The sequence below is a fragment of the Grammomys surdaster genome, unplaced genomic scaffold (genome assembly GCF_004785775.1).
Source record: "Grammomys surdaster isolate TR1022 unplaced genomic scaffold, NIH_TR_1.0 373, whole genome shotgun sequence".
Taxonomy (NCBI): domain Eukaryota; kingdom Metazoa; phylum Chordata; class Mammalia; order Rodentia; family Muridae; genus Grammomys; species Grammomys surdaster.
Window position 1 is genome coordinate 9,964,983 of NW_021604792.1, and position 11,755 is coordinate 9,976,737.

At 37.3% G+C, this 11,755-nt stretch overlaps 1 protein-coding gene across 1 annotated transcript; it reads left to right on the top strand.

Moving 5' to 3' along the window:
- Positions 1-8,728: 8,728 nt before the first annotated feature.
- Positions 8,729-9,655, top strand: LOC114632359 (taste receptor type 2 member 107-like). The gene has a single exon (XM_028780897.1). The coding sequence runs from the start codon at positions 8,729-8,731 to the stop codon at positions 9,653-9,655; it is 927 nt and encodes a 308-aa protein (XP_028636730.1).
- The last annotated feature ends 2,100 nt before the right edge of the window (positions 9,656-11,755 follow it).

The window sequence follows — 11,755 nt, forward strand, 5'->3', positions numbered from 1 at the left end:
ATTAGTGATGGGGTTGAAACAGTACTTATAGTCTCATAGCAAACCCAGGCTATTTAACACTGAGAAAATATATTTGACAAGATAGTTCTCAGATAGTATACAAACTAAACCAAGACAAAATATATATATATATATTTATAAGTCTTTTAAGTTAGGATAGATGACAGAGTGGTCTATTTAATTGTCAAAGATGATAGACTGGATGTTAGGTGTATCTTATGTTTTATAAATTACAGAATGGTAAAAAAATAATAATAAAAAAGAATGAAATCAGTCCTAGATAGTAATGTTATTCCTTTATGACTTCTTTTTAAGTGCCTTCCTTCAACTCCATATTTGATTTCTTGTCCTGAATAACATTCATAATTTACTGTAAGATATAAAATGAAATGAACTCTTTCCTCTCCAAAAAAAAAAAAATAGATTTTCAACAAAAAGTAATCAAAAGAGATGGAGAAGGAAACTTCATACTCATCAAAGGAAAAATTCACCAAGATGAAGTCTCAATTCTGAATATCTATGTCCCTAATGCAAGGAAACCTACAACCAAAAAAAAAAAAAAGAAAAGTTACTAAAGCTTAAAACACTCATCAAACCTCACACAATAATAGTGCGAGACTTCAACACCACACTCTTACCAATGGACAGGTCATTGAAACGGAAACTAAACACAGTAAAACTAACAGAAGTTATGAACCAAATAAATTAACAGATCTCTACAAAATGTTTCACCCTAAAACAAAAGAATGTGCTTTCATCTTAACAACACATGGAACCTTCTCCAAAATTGATCATACAATAAGATACAAAACAAGCCTCAACAGATACAAGAAGATTGAAATAATCCCAAGCATTCTAACAAATCATCATGATCTAAGGCTGGATTAAATAACAACAAAAAGAAAAGAAATCCCACATAGTCATGGAAAATGAGCAACTCAATAGTAACTCAGTCAGGGAAGAAATAAAGAGAAAAATAAAAGAATGTCTAGAATTCAATGAAAATGAAACTTATTGAACTTATTGAAACTTATTGAACAGAAGGAAATCAGGGTTAAGAGGAACATTCATGGCACTAAGTCCTTTCACAAAGAAACTGGAGAGATCCCTCCCATACTAGCAAGTTAAGAGCACACCTGAAAGCTCTAGAAGAAAAACAAGTAAACACATCCAAGAGAAGTGGAGAGCAGAGAGTGGAAATAGTCAAATTCAGAGCTGATATCAGCTAGTTAGAAACAAAGAGAATGATACAAAGAATCAAAAAAAAAAAAACTCAAGAGGTAGTTTCTTTTTTTAAAAAAAATAATAATCAAATCATAATTTTTACTTATTCATACAGGGGTTATAAACACAAAAAGGGGCTGGGCGGTGGTGACACATGCCTTTTATCCCAGCACTTGGGAGGCTGAGACAGGCAGATTTCTGAGTTCGAGGCCAGCCTGGTCTACAGAGTGAGTTCCAGGACAGCCAGGGCTATACAGAGAAACCCTGTCTTGAAAAACCAAAAGAAAGAAAGAAAGAAAGAAAGAAAGAAAGAAAGAAAGAAAGAAAGAAAGGAAGGAAGGAAGGAAGGAAGGAAGGAAGGAAGGAAGGAAGGAAGGAAGGAAGGAAGGAAGGAAGGTAGGTAGAAATACACAAAAAGGCAGGGCGTGGGCAAGGGGATAGGTAGGGGACGACACTGTAGTGTGGGTGTTCAAGGGGAGTACAGATATCTATCAGAACAGGGTATCGGCTGAGTGAAGGTTCAGGGGACAGGTCACTATGACTCTGCCTATGATTCACTTGTCCTTATCTAAGTTGGTATTATCTGCCAAGGCTACCTATTTACACGGTCTATGACTACTCAAGCTAATAAATTTCTACAAAAGCTGCCTGTTTACAATACCTTATAGCTATCTGTTTCAATGTTTTTCCACAGAGACCCAAGACTTGATGTTAGTATACATGTATGACCGGCCTATTGCTGATTTTAGGCCTATGGCTAATTTTAAGCCTTCAGTGTATAAGTAGGGCTGCTCCTGACATCTCCTCCCTTCTCTAAGTACAGAAGGGCTGTGGCGATTCTAATCTTGCAAAGGTGAGAATAGATGTCTGACTTCCAATAATTGAAGGGGAGTTTGTAATGGCTCCAGTCCCCCTGTCATTGTCCAGTGAGACATGAGAGCCAAACCCATCCCAATGTCTTTTTCATAGAATAAAGGGATACTTTAGACATCAACCCCTATGCAGTCAGGCTTGTCCCTCAGGGGACCCAGAGAGGTATTTTTAACTTTTATTTATATTCTCTTGCAGTGCTTAGCCTTGCAGCATAAGGAAGAATTCAGATCGCCAGTCAGAGGGGGTTCTGGGTGGCCCCTCTCTGCTTGGTCTTGGGACAGAAGTCAACTCTTTGAAGTTGGGTGGAGATGGGTTTTTGGAACAACCTGGATAGAGTAACAACCTCATCTTGAGTCTCATGGTCCTCCATAGCTAACTTATAATAATGTATCTGAATAGGATTTGCTACCAAATTATTTATCTGTTATTTCACAAAGTTAGTCTGCCTATTTAAGGCCCAGGGACCAAAAGATATAAGCAAAAATAACCCAATTAATGGTCACAAAATGGGAGGAAGTATGGTTGACAACCATGGAGAGGTTGAAAACCAATTCTTGTACCAGCTCTCATCTTTCCAAGTGATAGTTTCTTAAGATACTCAACAAGATAGATAAACACTTAGCCAATCTAACTAAAGGGCACAAAGACAGTATCCACATCAACAAAATCATAAATGGAAAGAGATACATAACAACAGAAAAGGAGGAAATTCCAAAAGTAATCAGATATTTCTACACAAGTCTGTGTCCAACAAAACTAGAAAATCCAGATGAAATGGATGATTTTCTAGTCAGATACCACATGACAAAGTTAAATCAAGATCAAGTAAAGTATCTAAACTGTCCCATAACCCATAATGAAATAAAAGTAGTCATTAAAATCCTCCCACCCACTCACCCCCCAAAAAAAGGCCAGGGACAGATGGTTTTAGTGGAGAATTCCACAAACCCTTCAAAAAACATCTAATACGAATACTACTTAAACAATTCCACAAAAACAAAACAGAGGGGACACTACCTAATTTATCCTATAAAGCCATACTTACTCTGATACCCAAACCATACAAAGACTCAACAAAGAAAGAGACTTCAGAACAATTTCACTTATGGATATTGATGGGAAAATACCCAACAATATTCTTGCAAATGGAATCCAAGAACATATCAAAACTATCATTCACCACAATCAAGTAGATTTCATGCCATGATGCAAGGATGGGTCAATATATAAAAATCCATAAATGTAATATACTATATAAACATACTCAAAGAAAAAAAATCACATGATCAGTTCATCAGCTCCTGAAAAAGCCTTTGACAAAATATAGCACTCTTCATGTTAAAAGTATTAGAGAGATCCAGAATTCAAGGCCCATACCTAAACATAATAAAAACAATATATAGCAAGTCAACTTCTAATATCAAATTAAATGGAGACATACTTGAAGCAATCCCACTAAAATCAGGGAAAGGCAAGGATGTGCACTCTCTCTCCATATCTATTCAATGTAGTACTCAAAGTTATAACTAGATCAATAAGACAACAAAAAGAAATCAAGGGGATATAAATTGGCAAAGAAGAAGTGAAGATATCACATTTGCAGATGATATAATAGCATGCATAAACAACCCCAAAATTCAACCAGAGAACGTCTACAGCTGGTAAACACCTTCAGCATAGTTGCTGAATATGAAATTAACTCAAACAAATCAGTAAACTTTCTTTATACAAATGACAAAGGGGCAGAGAAAAAAATTAGGTAAACAACTCCCTTCAAAATAGCCACAAATAATATAAAATATCTTGTTGGAGCTCTAATCAAGCAAATGAAAGATCTGTATGACAGAATCTCCAAGTCCCTGAAGAAAGAAATTGAAGAACACCACAGAAAAACCTCCCATGCTTGTGAATCATTAGGATTCACACAGTAAAAATGGCCATCTTACCAAAACCAATCTACAGATTCAATGCAATCTCTATCAAAATTTCAACATGATTCTTCACAGACATGGAAAGTGCAATTACCAACTTCATATGGAAAAACAAAAAGCCCAGAATAGCAATAACAATTCTTAACAATAAAAAAACTTCTGGGGAATCACCATACCTAACCTCAAGCTGTACTACAAAGCAATAGTGATAAAAACTGCAAAGTATTGATACACAGAAAGATGAGTTGATCAATGGAATAGAATTGAACACCCAGAAGTAAACCCATACATCTATAGACACTTGGTATTTGACAAAGAAGCCAAAAACCATAGAGTGGGAAAAATAAAGAATTTGAAACAAATGTGCCTAGTCTAACTGGCATTCTGCTTGTAGAAGAATGAAAATTGATCCATTTCTATCATCTTGTACAAAGCTCAAGTACAAACGGATCAAGGACCTCTTCATAACACCAGATACACGGAATCTAAGAGAAGAGAAAGTGGGAAATAGCCTTGAACACATTGGCACAGGAAAAATTTTCCTGAAAAGAACACCAGAGACTCAGCCTCTAAGATCAACAATTAACAAATGAGACCTCATAAAACTGAAATCTTATATAAGGCAAAGAACATGGTCAATAGGACAACACAGGAACCTACAGATTGTGAAACGATCTCCACTAACCCAACATTTGATAGAGGCCTACTATCCAAAAAAAAATAAAGAACTCAAAAGATAGACTCCAAAAAACCATATAACACAATTTAGTACAGGACTAAATAACACGATGGGGTACAGAACTAAAGCATCCACACTTTGGTCTTCCATTTATTGAACTTCATATGGTCTTTGAGTAGTATCATGAGTATTCTGAGCTTTTTGCCTACTATCCACTTATCAGTGAGTACGTACAATGTGTGTTCTTCTGTGACTGGGTTACCTCACTCAGGATTATATTTTCTAGTTCCATCTATTTGTTCAAGAATTTCACGAAGTCATTGTTTTTAACAGCGAGTAGAACTCCATTGTGTAAATGTACCAGGTAGAACTATTTCCAACTTTCTTAGTAACCACCAGACTGATTTCCAGAGTGGTTGTACCAGTTTGCCATCTCACCAGCAATGGAAGAGTGTTCTTCTTTCTCCACATCCTCACAAGCATCTGCTGTCACCTGAGTTTTGTGAAGTAGAGGGAGAGACTTGGGAGGGAGCGAGGAGGGGGTAGGGAAAAGAGGGGCAGAACCAAGTATGGAAGGAGGCATAGAGAAGTACAGAGTGTCAGTAAACTGAATGGAGGTGTGTAGCAGTGAATTATAAGGAACTGGGATCGCCACTAGAAAGTCCCAGAGGCCAGGGACCCAACAGGTTCCTAGGACCCAGTGGGGATGATATTAGCCAAAATTCCTGACAAAGGGGAGATAGAACCTGTAGAGACCATACCCAGGGAATAGGGATGACCCCCGGTTGAGAGATGAGACCACACTCCCATCTCAAAAATTTTAACTCAAAATGGTTTCTGTCTAAAGGAAATGCAGAGAAAAAGAGTAGAGCAGAGACTGAATGAAAGGTCATTCAGAGACTCCCCCACCTAGGAATCCATCCTATCTGCAGAAACCAAACACAGACTCTATGGTTAATGCCAAGAAGCACTTGCTGACAGGAGCCTGGAATGGCTGTCCCCTGAGAGGCTTTGCCAGAGCCTGACCAATTCAGATGCAGATGCTTGAGGCCAACCATCAGACTGACACAGGGACCCCAAGAGAAGAGTTAGGGGAAGGACTGAAGTAGCTGAGGCACAGAATGCAACCCCATAGGATGAATAGCAATATCAACTAACCCAGTGCTCCCAGGGACTAAACCACTAGCCAAAGAGTACACATGGAGGGATGCATGGCTTTAGATGCATATGTAGCAGAGGACTGCCTTATCTGGCATCAGTGGGAGAGGAGGCCCTCGGTCTTGTGGAGACTTGATGCCCCAGAGTAGGGGAATACTATGACAGTGAGGTGGGAGTGGGTGGGTGGGTGAGGAAGCACCATCATAGAGGCAGTGGGAAAGGGATAGGGGTTTGTGGAGGGGAAACTAGAAAGGGAGGATAACATTTGAAATTAAAAAAATAAAATAGCAAATAAAAAGAAAAAAATGGAGTACAGAGTTAAACAGAGAACTTTCAACAGAGGAATCTCAAATGACCTAGAAGCACTTAAAGAAATGTTTAAAATCCTTAGTCATTAGGCAAATGCAAATCAAAACGACCCTGTGATTCTATCTTATATCAATCAGAGTGGCTAAGATTAAAAACTCAAGTGATTGTATATGATATGGAGAAAAATAAGTATTTTTGCATTGCTGGTGAGATTAAAAACTGGTTCGGTCACTCTGGAAATAAATCTGACTGTTCTCAGAAAATTGTAAATAATTCTACCTGAAGACCCAGTTACACCATTACTGAGCGTATACTCAAAAGATGCTCCACCACACCACACAAACACATGTTCCACTATTCGTAGCAGTCTTATTCATCTTATCCAGAAGCTGGATACAGCCCAGATGTCCCTCAACCAAAGAATAGATACAGAAAATGGGATTCATTTAAACAATGGAATACTGTTCAACTATTAAAAACGAGGACATCATGAAGTTTGCAGGCAAATGGAATTAGAAAATATCATCCTGAGTGAGGTACCTCAGACCCTAAAGGTCCTTAGCTTCTTTTCAGTATTTTTGTTATTTTCTTAAATGCATTCAAATCTGTCTGTCTTAATAGAAGGCCTGTAGTTAATAATAGTTCCTTATCTTCGAGAAGTTTAATGTTGTCAAATTAAAATTTATACAAAACACATAAATCATATCAATGATATAGCTTTTGTGTAACCTTGCAAGATACATAATTTTTACAAGTTTTCCTGACAAACAAAACCCAGTATATCTGTTTAGTGTCTTTGAATATGCTTTTCAAGTCATATTGGATAATTTCTGTCAAATTCTATTTCAAGAAGATTTATCATTAGATTTTCTTTGAGGAACTATTGATTCATCTCTTATCTGGGTGGGGGGTGAGGTTGTGGCCTACATTCCTTTGACGTTTTCAAAATATGTAAAGGAGGGGTTCACTCTGTTCCCTTCCATGCGGGTATCTAATTCTTACAGCAATGGTATTAAGAATATTTTCTGTACCCTAATGACTCTCATATATAGTAGGCTTATGCCTGGCTATGTTTCACTGTGAGGTCCAGCAATCTCTACCCATGAACATGCTGAGAGAAGGGGAAGTCTTTCTTTCTTCTAAATGTCCATTTATTCATTCAAATCTGAAAATGTCATGGGGGTTGGTGCATGATCAAGGATTCTACCTGAAGAGCCAGTTATACCATTCCTGAGCATATACCCAAAAGATGCTCCACCACACCACATAGACACCTGCTCCACTATTCAGAGAAGCCTCATTCATATAACAGACAGAAGAGGAACATGGCCCAGATGTCCCTCAACCTAAGAGTGGATCCAGAAAATGTGGTTCATTTAAACAATGGAATGCTAGTCAGCTATTACAAATGACATCCCCAGATGGTGAATCCCCAGAATTCAGAGTATCAGGCAGGAGGTTCCAAATTCAAGTCTAGCCCAAAATACATAGAGAGATCCTATCCCAAATACACGCATACTCACATAAGTTAATAATAACAATAATGAAAACAGTGCCTATATTAAAGGGAGGTATTGAAGATTAGGTGAGATGGTAAATAAGAAGTGTTTACCATATTAAACACTCATTAAATGGCACTTTTAACTTAAAGTCATTTATCCATTTACTTGAGGTTTTCACATGAGCCTTATGACTAAGAAGGCCTTGGGAGTCTATGAACTAGCATCTTACCTACAATACCAGAAATATTTCTTGAATGAATAAAATAAAGAATTTTGTCACACTGAAACATGCTAAATGAAGAGGCTATTCAAAATTCATCAGCAAAATCTTTGTCTAGAAAGGCCACATAATTCAGTTTATGAATCACTACAGGTGCTTGGTGAAACCTCTCAATTCTATAGTGTTATTGGTTTGGAGTCAGAGGTTATCTTCATTTCTTCTTCCTATTTTTTTAAATATATTTTAATGGGGCTTGCAAGCGTTACAAAGCATTTTGACTTTGTTGTTGTTCCTTCTTGATTTTTGGAGTTTGAAATCTTTCTGGCTTCTGACGTTCTTTTTCTACATAACCCAGGTCTCAAACCCCTGCATTCAAGTAATCTCAGCTTTCCAAGGGGCTAGAACCACAAGCATGTGGGACCATATGTAGTTGATGATGATGGCTTCATAATGAAACAGAGGTAGGGCAGTGCTGGTTTCTTTTGTCTGACCAGTGTATTCAACACTCGTACTCTACATTTGATTGCTAAATGCAAATAGTCTCAAGGGAACAAGTAAATTTTATGAAATAGATATTTCCATTTGCTTATTAACAAACTGCAAGCAAACATTAGTCTGCACACATTTTATAGACAAGCAAAGTCTTCAAAAACAATAGAAAAGAGCACCCATAAATTTCTCCTTTCATCACATGACAATAGGCTTGAAAAGCTTGTCTCTATGTAGAAAAAGAAGATGATATAATTCCTCCATCAAGAAGCCAACATATGGGACATCTCCAGCAGATAATTTGCAATAAATGCAACAGAAGGAACCTTAGAAATCTGCAAGAATGCTGAATGCAGCAGAAGGCATCCTCCTTTGTGTGGTCACTAGTGAGGCAGTGCTGGGAATTTTAGGGGACACATTTATTGCACTTGTTAACTGCATGGACTATGCCAAGAAAAAGAAGCTCTCTAAGACTGGTTTCATTCTCATTGGCTTGACGATTTCCAGAATTGGTGTCATATGGATAATAATTTTACAAGGGTATATACAATTATTTGTTCCACACATGTTTATCTCTGGAAACATAACTGAATATATTAGTTACATATGGGTATTTCTCAGTCACTTAAGTGTCTGGTTTGCCACCAACCTCAACATTCTCTACTTTCTAAAGATAGCAAATTTTTCCAATTCTGTATTTCTCTGGCTGAAAAGGAGAATCAGTGCAGTTTTTATCTTCCTGTCAGGATGCTTAGTTATATCATGGTTACTATGTTTTCCACAAATGACAAAAATACTTCATGATAGTAAAATGAACCAGGAAAATACATCTTGGATCTATCAGCAGAAACATGACCTCCTTATTAAACAAAGTTTAACCAATCTGGGAATCCTTTTCTTCATTATTGTATCCCTGATGACCTGCTTCCTGTTGATTGTTTTTCTCTGGAGACATATCAGGCAAATGCACTCAGATGTTTCAAGAGTCAGAGACCGCAACACAGAAGCTCATGTGAAAGCCTTGAAAGTTCTAATAGCTTTTTTGATGCTCTTTATCCTGCATTTCGTAGGCATCTCCATAGAAGTCGTATGCTTTACTCTGCCACAAAGCAACCTGCTCTTTATAACTGGCTTGATAGCCACCTGCCTCTATCCCTGTGGTCACTCCATCATCTTAATTCTAGGAAACAAGCAGCTGAAGCAAGTGTCTTTGAAGGCTCTGCAGCACCTAAAATGCTGGGAGACAACAGGAAATCTCAGAGTCACATAAATGGATTTGCAAATAAATAGCCGCCATGTTCTTCCCTGGTTAATACCTGTTAGCTGACATTATTAAAACCTCCTGCTATGGTTGACATCTCAAGGAATCTAATTTTCTAGTGCATTTTAAATCCACATGAAGCCTCACTTCCCATTGTGACTTGACTATGTAAATTCTTCCCACAAAATAACCGATAACAATCGGCCTGGAGATAAATTCATATAAAAGTTTTTATGGTGAGAATAAACTGAAAAAAATATTCAGTTCCTTGTGAATCACTGTAGTTCCCAGGATGAGTCAAAAGAAAAAAAAAAAACAACAGACAGTTAGCATCAGTCTTTGTGTCTAGACAGAACTAGGGACCAGAAGGTGGTGCTTGTGTGTGGGTTTTCTTCTTTAAGCAGAGATTATTGCCTTCATTGTGTAAGTCCTAATATTTTCTGCTAATGGAACATATTTGATGCAGTAAAAATATCCAGAATAGTAGATATAGATATGTCAAAAGCTTTTAACAAAACAGAGTCTAGCCAAGGGAAAACAATGTCCTTGACTATAAATCCAGCAAATCCACATACAATGAAGTAAAACCATTATGAGTTGGATAAATATTCAGCTAGAATACTGTGTTAAAAGGAGTCAATATGATCAGTGACAAAGGAAAATAATACTGAACTTAGGTGAAATCTGATTTGATATTTAAAGTGATTGTTTAAAACTTTATATTGATTCTTTGTGAGTTTCACATGATGTACCCTAGTACCCCTCAACTCCCTGTCCCCTCAGACCTACTCATCACCCTTAAAACCTCCCCCAGTAACAGCAAGAGACAGAGTCAGTTTTCTAGATGTCATGCCTTCATGGCTTCAGGGCCAGCTCACCTACACCTATGACTCCAGAGCCAGCTCTACTATGCTGCCCAGTCATATAATTCAGGACCCACTCTCCCAAAACAGACAAGGTTAGTGCACATCAGATAAAGATTTAGTATATAGACATATAAAGAACCACAAAAGTTACATACACAAAACTAAGCCAACCAATAAATTTCTAAATAAAGTGAATGGACAATTCTTTTTTTAAAAAAGAAGAAGCAAAAAGGACTAAAGATATAAGTGAAATTTGTATTCAATTTCTTACTCCCCACTAGCCAAATGTAGTGATATATGCCTATAATTCCCACACTTTGGTGGTGAAGGCTAAGAGAACAGAAATTCAAAGTCATTCATGACTATATAGCAAGTCAGAGGACAGTCTAGAATACATGAGAGACTGTCTGAAAGAAAAAGGAAGCAGAAAAAGCGAGAAAAGTGGTGAGTGAACATTTTTAAAACCATTCAACATTCTTAGCCATTAGAGAAGTACAAATTAAAACTGTTCTAAGATGTCATATCACCCAGTCAGTGCCATAAAGAAAAGAAAAAGAGCACGATGATACAAGGATGTAGGAAAGGGGCATTGTACACTGCACTTACAACTAAATTAGTACATCCCCTATAAAATCCAGAGATGAAATTCTTGTAAGATTGATGACAGAATGATGATATGACACAGCTGGATTGTTACTTGGTGTGTACCTGAAGGACTCTAAGTCAGCAGAGGTACTTTCCCATCCTTGCTTATTTTTATACTATTCACATCACAGTAATGGATCCAACCTATTCATTATCAAGATACAAATGGACAAAGACTTTGCAGTACATATACACAATGGAATTCTATTCATTACTAAAAAATCATGACATATGGAAAAATGAAAGCAGCAGGAAATAGCTACATTAAATGAAAGAAGCCAGACTCAGAAAGAAGAATGCTCTCTGTTCTCTCACATGCTGACTATGGATTTAGAAACCGTGTGTGTGTGTGTGTGTGTGTGTGTGTGTGTGTGTGTGTGTGTGTGTAAAGTATATTGAAAGAAGGGAGGAATGGGTCTAAATAGAGTTTGGAGACAGAAAAAGGGAGGGAGGGAGAGAAGGAAGGAGGAGAAAAAAAGAAAATGAACTGACACTTTGTAATACTAAGAATAGCATCAGAAAGAGAGAAACAAAGAAATTGATGAAGGCAATGGTGTGAGAGATCTCAAATAAGTAAAGAATGCTTGTGTGTGTGTGT